Source organism: Mus musculus, chromosome 11 (genome assembly GCF_000001635.26).
Source record: "Mus musculus strain C57BL/6J chromosome 11, GRCm38.p6 C57BL/6J".
Classification (NCBI taxonomy): Eukaryota; Metazoa; Chordata; class Mammalia; order Rodentia; family Muridae; genus Mus; species Mus musculus.
This window is the reverse complement of record NC_000077.6, coordinates 94,053,337-94,069,420: the sequence shown is the minus strand read 5'-3', so window position 1 is coordinate 94,069,420 and position 16,084 is coordinate 94,053,337. Positions and strand designations below refer to the sequence as shown.

The following is a 16,084-nucleotide window of genomic DNA, read 5'->3' as shown; positions in this document are numbered from 1 at the left end:
GGCAAGAAGGCATTATCTTTGAAACAAAGAATAGCCTACACTGGACAACTGAACTAGCCGGGGTCTTCATCTTGAATGGCCTAGCTTGAGAATTCTGAGAAAACAAATCTCTCTTCTTTATAAACAATGCAATATTAGTTACTGTTACAGCAACATAGACAAAAACCCCATCTGCCCTTATGTCCCAATCCCTAATCCTGCCAGAAGAATGTCCTCCAAAATTTAAAATACAAGTAATGAGCAGATTCTAAGGTAAAAAATCTGAATTACATTAACAGTATTTCTGTAGCACAACATGAACTGATCTTACTTATTTATAAACAGGATAAAAGTTAATGAGAATGAGAAAAAGGAAGATAATTACGGAATGTGATATTCTTAGTACCTTGAACCTTTATATCCACTGAGGTCTTTGTCCATATCCAATTCAGGAGTGGATTCAATGATTGCTTGAACTTCTGATTTCTCTTCATTTTCACCAGATTCTAAGGGTAGAATATGGTGAAATAAATGCATACATTATATGTATCTATGAAAACTCTTGCCTAATTAGGTTTTAAAACAGCTACTGAGTGAACATTTTTAGAAACTCTCGTGGCTGTGTTCTAGGAAATATGAGGTTAGACAATGTCACACACTGAGTTTAACAGCCAATCTCCAGAACTTGTGAGTAACCTTACTAGTAAGTACGTGTTTTCATGTGTATTTAAATGTGGGACACATAGTACAACATATCACAGGGACGGATTTTATTCCTATCTAAGGGGGATGCTAACTGTCCAGGATAGATTACTGCCTGTAATCTCAGCACATGGAAAGTTGGGAAGTAGAGGCAAGAGGGTTCAGGAGCTGAAGGTCACATGTGGCCACACAGTGAGCTTGAAGCCAGCCTAGGATATTTGATACTATCTCAAAAAAAAAAAAAAAAAGTGTGTGGTACTGGCATGGTTGTATATGCGTATAGCCCCAGATATTCAGCTAAGGCATGAGGACCACTTAGCTCAAAGCTACAACATAGTGAGACCCTATCATAAGCAAACAAACCTACATAAGGGGATGGAACACAATAGCCTATTATATTAAGGTAAAGTTCAGAAAATGGCTACCTTACTGTCTTTAGGCTCTCTTCTTAGCCTCTAAGGGACTCTCTCCAAAACTTTGTGTAAGCATTACTTCTTTTAAATTTATTTAAAAATTATACACAGTAGAGCATCTATATATATATTTAGAGCAGGTAACACCTCTAGAGATGTATTTTCTCACACCTATATTATGTGGGTTGACTGAATATTTTGCTAGTAAGAACTCGGAGTCACTTACCTGTAGACACATTCCTAGTCTCTTGGGCAACCTGGACTTCTATGTGTTTGCTTATCTCTGACTTATTTGATGTATCTGTGCCTTTTACAAATCCTTCATTATCTTCCTTTGACGGAGTATCAGGAGGAATTGCTGATACGTCTGAATTTGCTGTTGAAGCTGGAGTGGTAGCTTTAGATCCACCTTGACTAATATCAGAAAGTTCATCCTACAAACAAAAAGTAATTAAGAAAATTTTAAAGCAAGTAATTTATTCTATGATAGCGCAAATATGAATTAAGAAATAAACGTGTCCAGGGTGTATTAAGAGTCAGAGAAAGAAAGGAAGAATCACTGACAGTAGACTGTACATTAGCAAGTACTATGTAAATCAGTCCTCCTAAGCCAATGAGACGGCTTAGTGCAGTTCTTCTCAATCTATGGGCCACAACCCCTCTGCGGTCAAAGGATCGTTTCACAGGGGTCACATATCCAAGACCTTGCATTATATATTATGATTCATTTTTTTAAGATTTATTTATTTTATGAGTACACTCTAGCTTTCTTCAGATATACCAGAAGAGGGCATCGGATCCCATTACAGATGGTTGTGAGCCACCATGTGGTTGCTGGGAATTAAACTCAGGACCTCTGGAAGAGCAGTCAGTGCTCTTAACTGCTAAGTCATCTCTCTAGCCCTACATTATGATTCTTAATAGCAGCAAAGTCATACTTATGAAGCAGCAACAAAAATAATTTTATGATTGGGGGTCACTACAACATGAGAAACTGTATTAAAGGGCCACAGGATTAAGAAGTTGAGAACCATTGGCTCAGTGGACTTAAGTGCTTACTGTGTAAATAAGCTTGACCACCTCAGTTCCACCTTTGGTACAAAAGCCAAGGTAGAGAAACAGAACTGACTCTAAAGTTATCTTTCAACACCGCATATACACTGTGGCATGTGTGTACCTCCGCACAGACATCATGTACACTTTTTTCTCAGACAAGCATGAAAATTTGCTTTTCTTCTTAGTTTTTAGAGACAGGGTCTCTCTGTTTAACCTTGGCTGTCCTGGAACTCACTTATAAATGAGGCAGAATCCCCTGCCTCTGCCACCCAAGTGCTGGAATTAAAGGTGTGTGGCACTACTGCCCAGCTGAGATTTTTCTAGATAGAAAATTTGAAATAAGGAAATTATTTATAGGGTGTGTATATCAGTGCTTGGGTAAAACACATGAAACCCTACGTTTACTCCCTAGCACCACACATAATTTGGGTGCACCAAAATGAGAGAGAACAAGCTACTTCTATTAAATTCATATAACAAAATACTATGCAACACTTAAAAATTGTGTTGTAGCCAGGCAGTAGTGGTGCACGCCTTTAATCCCAGCACTCAGGAGGCAGAGGCAGGTGGATTTCTGAGTTCAAGGCCAGCCTGGTCTACAGAGTGAGTTCCAGGACAGCCAGGGCTACACAGAGAAACCCTGTCTTGAAAAACAAAAAAACGTCTTCCTCCTCTTTCCACATGTTCATGGCCGGCCGGCCTCTACTTCTCTACTCTCTTCCTCTCTCTGCCTTTCTCTGCCTCTACTACCCTCTTAACTCCACTCCCCTTTCCCTGAATAAACTCTACTCTATACTATTACAAAAAAAGTAAAACAAAACCAAATCAGAACAAAACAAAAATTGTGTTGTAGTATCTAAGTATAGTATGGCTCATGCCTGCAATCATGCAACTCAAGAGACTGGGCCTAAGCCATACATGTCTCAAATAGAGAGGGGAGAAGAAAGGAGAGGGAAGAGGGGGAGTAGAAAGAGAAAGAGAAAAAGGGAGGGGGAGAGCCCTGTGCTGTAGGGCTGGAGTATAGCTTGGTGCCAGAAAGCTTGCCTAAGATGTATAATATTTTCAATTCAATTCCCAGCAACACCAAAAACAAAGTTAAAAATAGTGCACATATTAAGTCTGAAGGTTGTCTTGTTATTTTAGGTGTGTGTGTTCTCTTCATTGCTTGATTTTTCATTTTAGTTTTTTGAGACATGGATTCACTATATAATGCCAGCTGCCTGATTCTGTATCACTTAGGCAGGCCTCAAACTTGGGATAGTCCTCTTAACTCAGCCACCAGAATGCTGTTATTCTAAGAATAAGGGATGATACCCAACCCTCAAGATTTTTTTAAAAGCATGTAGAAAGACTTAAGGTGGCATATAATTTTCCTTGCTTATGATACCTTGTTATTCCTTCCAAATTTCTTAATGATGAATGTTACTTTTATGACAAAGGAAAGGGACGGAGGGTTAAATTCTAAGCAAATGTAAACCACTCCTTCTTCTTAATAACTCTAGACTATGCACACTTTATTAAACTGTTGGATATGACCCAGTGTAATACAAATCACATGTAATAAAATTAGCTAAATTGTGCTAATAATTTTCTTCTGTGGATCTCAAGTGCAGGACTCATTTCCAATGAAACAAATGAAAGGAACAAATAAATTCTCCCCATTACCTCCCACCTACCCAAAATAAAAAAATCCCTAATTCCTTGGGATGGTGACTGGCACCTGACATGAAAGCATCTGACAGTTTACTAAGTCAAGCGCGTTAGCTGGTTGGAAGGAGTCAGGAAAACTGACTGTCATGTGTCGGGACCCAGGTACAGCACGTGGTGGTTTGAACACGTTTGGCCCCATAGACTCCTGTGTTTGAATGCTTGGCCCACAAAGAATGACACTACTAGGAGGTATCCTCTTGTTTAAATAGGTGTGGTCTTGTTGAAGGTTGTATATCACTGTAGGGGTTGGCTTTGGGGTCCTATGTTCAAGCTCTGCCCAGTGCTGAAGAGATTTTCCTCCTGGCTGACTGCAGAAAAGACAGTCTCCTTCTGTTGCCTTTGGATGAAGATGTACAGCTCTTACTCCAGCACCATGCCTGTCTGCACAGTGCTATGCTTCTTGCTATGATGATAATGAACTGAACCTCTGAAACTGCAAGCCTGCCCCAATTAGATGTTTACCTTTATAAGAGTTGCCTTGGCCATAGTGTCTCTTCACAGCAATGGAAACCCAAACTAAGACACAGCACAAAAAATATGAACTACCGTCATCTCAGCATGAAGTCTTTGTCTTCGCTTTGATGTACACTCCATCCAAAAAAATATCTATTTAACTTATGTTAAAGGTTTAAAATATACATCTTTTAAAAATGTAATAATCTGTGTTCCTAATGGAGGCCCTCAAACTAAGACAATAGATTCAAAAAGCTCTACAGCTGTGGTTTTCAACCTTCCAAATGCTGTGACCCTCTAATACAGTTCCTCATGCTGTGGTGACTCCCAGCCATTAAATTATTTTCATTGATATTTAGTTACTATAATTTTGCTACTAATGTTTTGAATTGTAATATTTGAGATGCAGGATATCTGATCTGTGACTCCTGTGAAAGAGTCATTTGACCCTAAAGGGGTTGTGACCAAGATCAAGAATCACTGCTCTAGAGAAGTCTTAACCAAGTTCATCAGAAAAAAAGATTAAATAGTTCAAGTTATTTGAGAAAAGAAAATCAAGGTGAGGGGTTGGATTTTTCCCTCTCTTATTCATCTAGCTACTAAAACCACCAGCTCAAATGTCTGATTATTTTCATTTAAGATTTCTCTACTTAATAAGAGTTCACAATATAAGCAGTTTGGCAAAAATCCACCTTCAAAATACATTTGTGCACCTGAAAGCATGGATTCAAAGAACTAGGGAAGAGGCAAATCTAAAAGGAAGGAGCATGACACGTCAGGGTGCAGGAGAGTAACGGATTAAACCACCTGAGAAGAAAACCACACCAAGTTGCCCTGGGCTACCCAATAACCTGAGATCTGTAACTTCCACTTCATACTTTTGCCACAGAAGAATATTTTACACTCTTTAAAATAGCTCATTGTGTGGGCTTTGCTTCTCTGTCGCTGCATCTCAGAGACGCAGCATGAGCTCCAGTAAGGCTTTTGCTATAAATCTGAGGGGAAACATTTTCAAAGGGACCTATTTTTCTTGGGCTTCAGTACTTGGATGATGCAGCAGAGAGAGAGCCTCCTGCTCTCTGTGATGGAGAACTGGGATCACAGGAGAGCGATCATGTCCAACCCTAGAGCTTTCCATTGGCAAGACAAAATTCTGAGAAGCTTTATATTAATATAAACATATCTAACAATATACACAAAGTCACATACTTAACATGAAAGTTGGGATGGTGGTTCATACTAGAAAGCTGAGGCAGGATGAGTATGAGCTTAAGGTCAGCTTGAACTACCGAGAAAGACCTTGCCTCAAAACTAAAAATACAAAGCAGGCAGATACCCTTGTGTTTGAGGTCAAATTGGTCAACAAAGCAAGTTCCAGGCTGGGAATGAGACCTTGCAAATAAATGAGACCTTGCCTCAATAAACAAACAAACAAACAAACAAATGTTATTTTATTTTTATCATGAAGCCAAAAATGGTCATTACTGTTGGTCTCACTTAGGGACCAGGAAGAGCTATACAATGAGACCTTGCACCAACCAACCAACCAACCAACCAACCAACCAACAAACAAACAAACAAATATATATTATGTTATGTTATATTATATTATTTTTATCATGAAGTCAAAAAATTGGTCACTACTGTTGGTCCCATTTAGGGTATCAGAGTAAAAGTAATCTGATTTCTGTGACATTTCTTACTGGATTTTTTTTTTAATCAGATTAATAAACTCCTAGAAACTAGAGTGATGGCTCAGTGGTACTGTCTATTCTTCCAGGGGATACAGGTTCAATTCCCAGCACCTACATGGCAGGTAACAGTCATCTATAAGTCTAGCTCCAGAGGCTCCAATGTACTTATCATGGCCTCCATGGGCACCAGACCACATGTGCTGCACTGATATGCATACAAGCAAAATACATATAAAATAAAAATACATAAATCTTAAGCTGGGTGTAGTGGTACACACATTTACTCCCAGTGCTCAGTGCTTGGGAAGCAAAGGCAGGTATATCTCTAATTTCAAGACTAGCCTGGTCTACGGAGCTTTCCAGGATAGCCCAGGCTACATAGAAAAGCCCTGTCTCAAAAAAACCAAAGGGGGCAAAACAAAACAAAAACAAAAACAAAAACAAAAAAAAAACCCTAGAAGCCTTTCAGAACATCTTCAGTTTCATTCATAAATGTGTCACATACCTGGTGCTGTATAGAACATGTATATACTGTAATCTGCCACTATATCAGAACTATCTAAATAGTCTACAAACTCTGGTTAACAACTATAGAGAATAAATAATCCCATTAAAGACAATTTATAATTGCTACATGCTCCAATGTAGTATCCCCACAAGTGATTTGCCTAACTTCATTTGAAAGAAACTACCTGAGGTCAGGCATAGTAGTCCCCACCTTTAATCCCAGCAGTGGTAGTACAGCCTGGTCTACATAGCAAGTTCCTGGACAGGTAGGGTTACCTAGAGACGCTGTCTCAAAAAACAAGATCAAACAAATGAGGAAGGGGGAGGAGAGGAGAAGGAGGAGGAGGAAGAGGAAGAAAGAAGGAAGAAGAAAGAAGAAAGAAGAAAGAAGAAAGAAGAAAGAAGAAGAAGAAGAAGAAGAAGAAGAAGAAGAAGAAGAAGAAGAAGAAGAAGAAGAAGAAGAAGAAGAGAGAGAGAGAGAGAGAGAGAGAGAGTGTTGAAGTTTGGTCTTGCTGTCTATTGTAATGCCAAGTGTAGCCCCCCCCCCAAAAGACCTGGAGTCTGCAAGTAGACTCAAGTGACCCTACCTCCAAGTTATTGATTGGTAAATAACGATGTCAACAGCCAATAGCTGGGCAGAAGAGATATGGGTGGGATTTAGGCTTCCCAGGTTTGAGATCAAAGGACCAGGAGAAGGTGGTGGTGAAGAGGAAGGAGAAGCTGCCATTGGTTAGGTGAGTCATGAAAATGTGGCCCTGAGGGCTGGCCAATTGGAGTTAAGAGCAGCCCAGATGAAACATGGTAAGTAATAATTCAGGGTTATCTGTAGGGAACTAGATTTTAATAGCATAGGGGGTAGGTATTTGCCTAGTTCTTGTGCTGTTTAAGGCTTACTGTAAATATAAAGGTTGTGTGTGGTTTTTATCCAGAACTAAATGGTTAAGGTGGGGTAGAATCCCAGGTTGGGATGAAATAATTTCTACAAGAGAAACTAACCAAGGGGAAAACATAGCTTTTGTCTGCCTTTTATTCTCTGTAAAAGTATAGATGCATGCATTTGTGTATGTGTGCAGAGAGCAAGCTCAGTGGCTGCATCATTCACCGTTTGTTTTTGTTTCCTTAAAGACAGAGTAGCTCATTGGTCTGATCTACATCAAATAAGCTGGTCTAGCTGGCCAACGAGCCCTAGGCAAGGATCTGTCTGCCTACACCTCCCAGAACTAGAATTACAAATATCCACCAATCTATCCGCCTTTTAGATTTAAAACTTTAAATCAGATGAAGGCAAACATGAAACCAGTCCCATATACAAAGCCCCCAGCTATAACACATATTACCTTGTAATTTTATGCTAATGTTACTTTCTCCCCAAATAAAACTCAGCCTTGAAAGCGACTGGTATAGACTCTTTTGGTTCACTACAGCACACAGTGACAAGGTTCTGAGAGTACATGCAGTTTTTCTTTTAAGAAAGAGGTTTTTTTGTAACAAGACTCCCACAAGAATCTGTGACTCAAAGGAACATGAAAACTTTAGACACAGGTAGGTAAAATATATCTGGTATAAATTTAGGTGATTAAAGGAAAGATAGGAAGGGTCTAACCTCAAGAATTTTTCTGACTATGCCCCTCCTTAGAATTGGGACTATGCCCCTCCTTAGAATTGGGAACAAAACACCCATGGAAGGAGTTACAAAGACAAAGTTTGGAGCTGAGATGAAAGGATGGACCATGTAGAGACTGCCATATCCAGGGATCCACCCCATAATCAGCATCCAAACGCTGACACCATTGCATATACTAGCAAGATTTTATCGAAAGGACCCAGATGTAGCTGTCTCTTGTGAGACTATGCCGGGGCCTAGCAAACACAGAAGTGGATGCTCACAGTCAGCTAATGGATGGATCACAGGGCTCCCAATGGAGGAGCTAGAGAAAGTACCCAAGGAGCTAAAGGGATCTGCAACCCTATAGGTGGAACAACATTATGAACTACCCAGTACCCCGGAGCTCTTGACTCTAGCTGCATATGTATCAAAAGTTGGCCTAGTCGGCCATCACTGGAAAGAGAGGCCCATTGGACACGCAAACTTTATATGCCCCAGTACAGGGGAACGCCAGGGCCAAAAAGGGGGAGTGGGTGGGTAGGGGAGTGGGGGTGGGTGGGTATGGGGGACCTTTGGTATAGCATTGGAAATGTAAATGAGCTAAATACCTAATAAAAAATGGAAAAAAAAAAGATTTTTTTCTGAAAAATGACACCCTGGTATCCCCAAGCAAGGCTATATGACTACATATACTCTGCCCTAGGCAAAGAATGTGTGCAAAATTTCCTACCCAGAGTTGGATAAATGGAAGCAGACAGACTTTTCACAGGATGCACTTACATTTTAAGTTTCAAATGCTTACTCTGAAGGAGGAGCAAATTATAGTCATAGTAAAGCCCTGGCAACCACTGTAAATTAGTTTCTTCTGTATTTCAGAGAATAGTATCAATAATCTTCCAAACAGAGCATGTGATATCTGGAGAATAGCAGTTTGAGAAAGTAACCAATAGTTAATCTCTTCTCTTTACTTTTGGCAAAATGTTCTGAATCACCATTCTCACCTCCTGCTCTACAGCCTTCAGAGGTTCAGGGCTATGGCTGACCTGGGTAGAGGGAAAGATTATAAAAGAAGAAAAAATATGTATTTACTCGGTGTTAACAAATCTATATTTTTGGTTCATATGCTACTTCTTAGGCTATAACTCCATCTATTACCTCCTGGGTTTAAAATGAGAGTTTTGAAAGTCACGTACAGTGACTCTTGCCTGTGATCTCAGCTCTAGAAAGCTAAGGCAGGAAGACTGAAGGCTAATTGGTGATTGGCCTTCATGGTGATTTCTGGTCCAGCATTGGAGCACAGTGAGTCCTAAGGTGGAATGGTTTACCAAGAAAAGGTGCGTGCTGCCAAGTCTGACAATCTGAGTTCGATCCTCAGAATTCACGCGTTAGAAGGATAGAACCAGCTCCCGAAAGTTGCCTCTGACTCCCACGTGCACACTTACACACAGACACACTTTTTAAATATAAAAGACATTAAGACTTTATCTCAAAAAACAAAAATTATAGCCAAGCAGTGGTGGTGTACACATTTAATCCCAGCACTTGGGAGACAGAAGCAGACAGATCTCTGTAAGTTCAAGGGAAACCTGGTCTACAGAGTGAGTTCCAGGACATCCAGGGCCACACAGAGAAACCCTGTCTCAAAAAACCAAAACAAACAAAACTAAACTAAACAGCCCACTACTGTTAACATTCAGTTCAATGCTATAATGAAGTGATGCTATTCTCCAGGCAATTACATGGAACAGGACCGTACCTCCTATTTTCTCTGTGTTTGTCAGAAGACAGCTTTTACAATGGCTCCTGGTGTCGCTGTGTTAAGGCCGGGTTTCGGTGGCACTATGCTGCATACTCCAGGTTAGCTGGACCCCAAGCTTCCAAACAACTCTCCTCTTCACCTCTCCTCCTAACGTAGGACTGCTGTGACTGAGATAGTTTACGTGGGTTCTGGGGACTGAACTGAGGGTTATCAGGCCTGCACAGTAACACTCTAACCTGCTGAGCCATCTCACTTGCCTGTGACCTTATATATATATATATATATTTTTTGATGAAATGCTTATGACAGGTCCTTTACTATTTCTATAACAGCAATCTCCCCAACATCTGTACTGGTCACGTGAACATTTAACATACAAATATTCCAATGTGGCACACTTGACAATGTGTGCCAGCCATTCCCTCAGCATTATTGAAACTGTTCATTAACACCAAGGATAAAAGGGTGGCTTTTTTTTCCTATTTATTCTATCTATAATTTTCTTTCTCAAACCAGAAACAAAAGAGCAAACAGACTCTCTTCAACTTAAAGCAATCTTGAACTTTAAATAGTCTTGGTATGGAAATTTATCAAAATCCCCCTGCCACCTGCTTTAATTCTTAGCTAGGTATGGGATATTTGTCTATAATCCTAACATTTGGAAGGTGGAGGCAGAGGATCAAGAGTTCAAGAAAAAGAAAGAAAAAGGGGCTGGTGAGATGGCTCAGTGGGTAAGAGCACCCGACTGCTCTTCCAAAGGTCCAGAGTTCAAATCCCAGCAACCACATGGTGGCTCACAACCATCCGTAACAAGATCTGACTCCCTCTTCTGGTGTGTCTGAAGACAGCTACAGTGTACTTACATATAATAATAAATAAAAAAATCTTAAAAAAAAAAAAAAAAAAAAAAAGAAAGAAAAAGAAAGATCTGGTAGGGGAAGATTTCTTATTTACAGTGTTTTTATTAATTATCTATAATTGTTAGCCCCTACATTCCTACATTTAATTTTTTTATACACGAAACTGAATGATACAAAAAAAATTATGTATATGTGTGTGCGTGCATATTATTCTTCTCTCCCGAAAATATAAAAGTTGGCAAAATTTTATTAAAAATATTAAGTTTTGGACTGGAGAGATGGCTCAGAGGTCAAGAGCACTGGCTGTTCTTCTAGAGGTCCTGGGTTCAGTTCCCAGCAACCACATGGTGTCTCATAACCATCTATAACAAGATCTGGTGTCCTCTTTTGACGTGTAAGCATACATGCAGGCAGAACACAGTAATTTATACATAATAAGTAAATCTTTAAAGAATAATTAAGCTGTGTAGAAAATAAACAAACAGTACTAAGTATTAGAGAAATGCAAAGCAAAACTCATTGAGGCCATGCAGGTGGTGCAGACCTTTATCCCCAGTAAGAGGCAGAAGCAAGCAAGTTTGAGTTCTGAAGCCATCCTGGTCTACCCAATAAGTTCCAGGACAGCCAGGGGCACTGTCTCAAATAAAAGAAAAGTTAATGTAATTAAAAAATAGGACAACAACAAAAATTCATTGAGATTTCATCTTGCTCCTGTTTCCATGGCAATCATCAAGAAAACAAGTATCACATGCTGGTGAGAATGTGAACAAAAGAAACCCCTGGTATCCTACTAGCCCAGCCACTGTAAAAAACAGGAGATTTCTAAAAAACTAAAATCCATCTACCATATAAACCAACTCTACCATTCATGGGTATATACACAAAGACTTCCGAGATGAGACACCACAGAGACATCTGAACATCAGTGCCTATTGCAGCACTGCAGCACTATTCTCAATAGCTGTCGAGCCAATCGGGGTGTTCAACCCCAGAGGGAGAAGGGAAATGTGAAGCATACTCCTCAAGGGAAAAAAGAGCAACCGAGGGATGGGAATACAGTCACTGGATAAGGTGAGTGCTCACCATGCACATGTGAGGGTCTAGGTTTGCATCCTAGAACCCATATAAAGCCAGATGGGGCAGCACATGTCTGTAGTCCCAGTGCTTGTAAAGCAGAAGGGGAGGGTACTGGGAAACTTGAAGACTAGCAGTGAACAATAAAGATAAACAGAGACTGTCTCAAGCAGGATAGAAGTCAAGGACAAACACCCTCAACCCTCATGCTGTAGTACACTCTCACTCACACATACAAAACCATACATATCTCATCTATCCAATTAGAGCCTATTGTATTACAAATGCTAATTATGTTCCCCAAAAAACTGTTTACATGAGAAGAACTGTACGTAGCTTATGGTAATCTGCCCTGGTGGGTTTTGATTGGTAAATAAAGACGTCAACAGCCAACAGTTAGGGAGGACAGACAGAAGTGGGATTTTAGGATTCCCAGGCTTGGGACCTGAAGAGGAGGAGGAGGAGGAAGAGATCCACTATGCCTGAGAAGAGTGCAGGACACAGAGATAAAGCCACCATGTGAAAGAGCCGGGAGAGTGTGGCCCAGAGAGCTAGCTGCCCAACTGGGTCTAGAGAAGTCAAGATAGAACACAGAATTAGTAAGTAATAATTTGAGACTAACTGTATGGAGGTTAGGCAGTGGCCAGCTATTGAGCTGCTTAAGGCATATTACTATATAAAGGCTGTGTGTGTGTGTGTCTGTGTGTGTGTGTGTGTCTGTGTGTCTTTCATTCGGGAACATAAACCATTGATGTGGGCAGTGAACCCACTGCTTGCACTTGTTTAATAGTTATCTCTACACTCATTTTTAAAAAGGAGGGGGGAAGTGTTCTCTCTACATAAGTATAAATGTGGCTGGGCATGGTGGCACACACCTTTAATGCCATCTCTCAGGAAGCAGAATCTAGCAAATCTATCTGAGTTCAAGACCAACCGAATCTACATAGTTAACTAAAGACTGGCTAGAGCAGCACAGTGAAACTCCCATTTAAAAATAACTAAACGACAAACACTATCAACAAATACGTTTAAGGGCTGAAGAGATGGTTCAGTTATTAAGAGACCTGGCTGCCTGGCTGCTCTTCCAGAGGACCAGGATTTGGTTCCCAGCATCCACATGGTGACACAAACAGTCTATACTCCAGTTTTGTGGGATCCAGTATCATCCTCTTCTGACCTCTGCAGGCACCAGGCACACTGATAGTAGACATACATATGAGTAGACAAAGCATTCATATATATTAAATTAAATTAAAATAGTGTTAAATGAAACAAAGCAGGCTGCAAAGAAATCATCTAGAGCACAGGCCTATTTATCTTTTTGTTTGTTTGTTTGTTTTTCGAGACAGGGTATCCCTGGATATCCTGGAACTCTCTCTGTAGACCAGGCTGGCCTCGAACACAGAAATTCGCCTGCCTCTGCCTCTCAAGTGCTGGGATTAAAGGCCTAAAGGCGTGCGCCACCACTGCCCAGCTCAAGCTTATTTATCGTAAAGAAACACACACACACACACACACACACACACACACACACACACACACATACACACACACAGAGAGCTATCAATATGCACCAGTAAAAGCGTAAGGTCTGTCTTGGCTTGATGGCACAGCTTGTCATTCTATCTACACAGGAGGCTAAGGCAAGGTCCTTACTTTTTCCTTATTCTGAAAGCTTATTTGAATATTTAAGTATCAGAGAGATTTAATAAACACCTATGTGTACATAACTTAAAAAAGAAGATATCTATATAGATATGCTTTAAACACCACCATTTTCAAATGGTATTTGTTATTTGGGTTTTTATTAATTTTAATTCTCACCATATGTAAGCATCTTAGCAACGTACAACACAATGAATGTGCAACAAAGCCAGGCCTGGGGTCTCATGTTGGTAGGTGGGAGGACTGCTTTAAGTTCAAGGTCAGTCTTGGATACAGAGTGAGTTCTAGACCAGCCTGGACTAGAGTAAGACCTGTCTCCAAAACAAAAGGAAATAAATTTCCACAAAGAAATAGTTCTATCTTCTTTTCCCCAAAAGTTTACAATGAGTGACAAGACCAAGCCTACCCTTTTATGATTTCACACTAACCCAGACTATGGTTTTTCTTTTTTCTGACTCTATCAAATGAGGCTATGTGTGTGGGGGAAATGTACGACAAAATCTGCAAACAGGACAAATTTCATATGTTCTGTCACAAGCACGAAGAATAACGGAGTCACAATATACAATCCACTTTCTGTTAAAATCCCATTTTCATTTTTAATTTCTGCTATAGAATAAAATTAGTTCAAAAGTTTCAAAACACTTCGTTATTTTAAAACTTAATATTTTATTTCCTAGGAGGAACAGACAGCAAAAATATGATGCAGAGACTCAACTATTGAGATTGACTACTTATAAAGACCAAGGAAACAGGAACAATTCCTGAACTTTACCACACACAGAAGAGGACGGAGAACTCTCAGCAAGAATGCTGGCTCTGTCTAGTTTCCTGCTCTGTATGCTAAGCACATCCCCTGGAGAATACAGCGCACACTCACCACTGCCTTTACATACCAGAACCTGCCAATGTGAGCTTCTTGCAGTGTTTCTATAGTATTCACATTATAGTTTTATAAAGGACTCTTCAAAAAATTACTAAGTAAGTACAACCCTGTCCTTTCAATTACTTAAAATTGTTTTTCTCAGTTCTAAATGCTCATTTTTAGACCTCGGCTGATTACTCACTACAGCATTGCTTATAACAGCAAAACCTAGGAAAACTAAGGTGTCCCATTCAAGGAAGATTGGAATTGCAGTTGAGAATGTAATTCCCTTCCCCTGCCCATTTGCTAGGACTCCAGTGTATCCATTTTTCTCTTTTGCCTGTCAATTCTACTTTAGTTTTCTAAGCATGCAATAGAACTAGTCTTTGGGGTTTGCTTTTCCTCCTCCCTGCCAAACCCACCTCCATCCTTTTATCTACTTCTGCCACCACACTACCTTTCTTGAACAAGCTACTCACCTTTTTAAGTCACATGTACTCCTATTATTAGCTCTACAACTCAAATTCCTTGAATCTACACCTATACATTTCCAAATTGGCCCTTCATGTTCTCCTCACTGGCTCAGACCCCCACGTCTGCTATCTCTACTTGGGTAAGCATTTGTTATTGTTTTAGGAATTGACATGCAAGTCAGGCAGCCCTTATGCTGCTGCAGCTCCAACACTGTACCAGACTATCACCACTCAGAAGTCTAAGTCGGCCTGCTCTGCCGTCACTAGTGACTGACCTGTGCAGAGAAAGGAAGGCAAGAGAGAACAGTGCTCCACTATAGTGCTGAGACTATGGTTACCATCTAGGGACTGCCTTTTGTATACACATTCCTCCTTTACTTGGTCTTAATATCATTCAGTTAGCTGAAAAGGCTGACCTTGGGTTTGATTTTTTTTTTTTCCCCAAAGACAGGGTTTCTCTGTGTATCCCTGGCTGTCCTGGAACTCACTCTGTAGACCAGGCTGGCCTTGAACGCAGAAATTCGCCTGTCTCTGCCTCCCAAGTGCTGGGATTAAAGGCATGTGCCACCATACCCGGCTCATTCATTCATTCATTCATTCACTTGCTTACTTATTGGTTTGAGATATAGGTCAGTGGTAAAGAATTTGCTTAACATAAACGAGAGCCTGGTTCAAGCCCCAGAACTATTCGGGGTAGGAGGGTTCTCACTTGAACTTTCTCATTCATTCTCATACTTGGCACTTCTATGGCACATTTAAGGAAGGAAGGAAGGAAGGAAGGAAGGAGGGAGGGAAGGGAAGGGAAGGAAGGTAGGTCAGCTTTACCCATTTGGTTTATTTTTAGCAATTCATTTGAACTTCTACAGTAAGAGATTTCAGTTAATGAAAAATATAAATTTTAATTTCCCTTCTTGAACTGGTGTCTAAATTTTGATTTGTGGTGTGGAGGGATACTGAAGCAGAAGGGCTGAACTCAAGACTAGCCTGGGCAAGACCCAGGCTGAAGATAAGAAAGAAAAGGGGCAGGGGATAAGGGAAGAGTCAAGAGTACGGTTTCATATAACTGTAGTGCCTGGGATGGGTCTAGAAAGGCTGTGCTTGTGTGTGTAACTAAAGCAGGGCAAAACTCCAATACAGGGAAATCTGGAAGAAATGCAACTGGTCGCAGAAACCTAGAGTTTAAGAAAGGAGTCATGGCTGGAGATAAACTTGTGAACAGCAATGTTCAGACAACATGTGCAGACATGGAACTTGAACCAACTAGACTA

General features: G+C 40.3%; 1 protein-coding gene across 22 annotated transcripts in view; it reads right to left on the bottom strand.

The window, feature by feature from the left end:
* The window catches only part of Spag9 (sperm associated antigen 9), a 130,048-nt gene that overhangs the window by 56,673 nt on the left and 57,291 nt on the right, over window positions 1-16,084 (bottom strand). For 13 of the 22 annotated variants that reach the window (XM_006534215.4, XM_030246315.1, XM_030246317.1 and 10 more), the window contains 2 exons: window positions 1,321-1,528; window positions 386-485 (listed from right to left, as the gene is read on the bottom strand). In XM_006534215.4, coding sequence (XP_006534278.1) covers window positions 386-485; window positions 1,321-1,528 — 308 coding nt within the window. Of the gene's footprint in view, window positions 1-385; window positions 486-1,320; window positions 1,529-9,121; window positions 9,164-16,084 lie in introns of all 22 variants that reach the window. The other 9 variants (XM_006534210.4, XM_006534214.4, XM_006534212.4 and 6 more) reach the window with 1 other exon arrangement.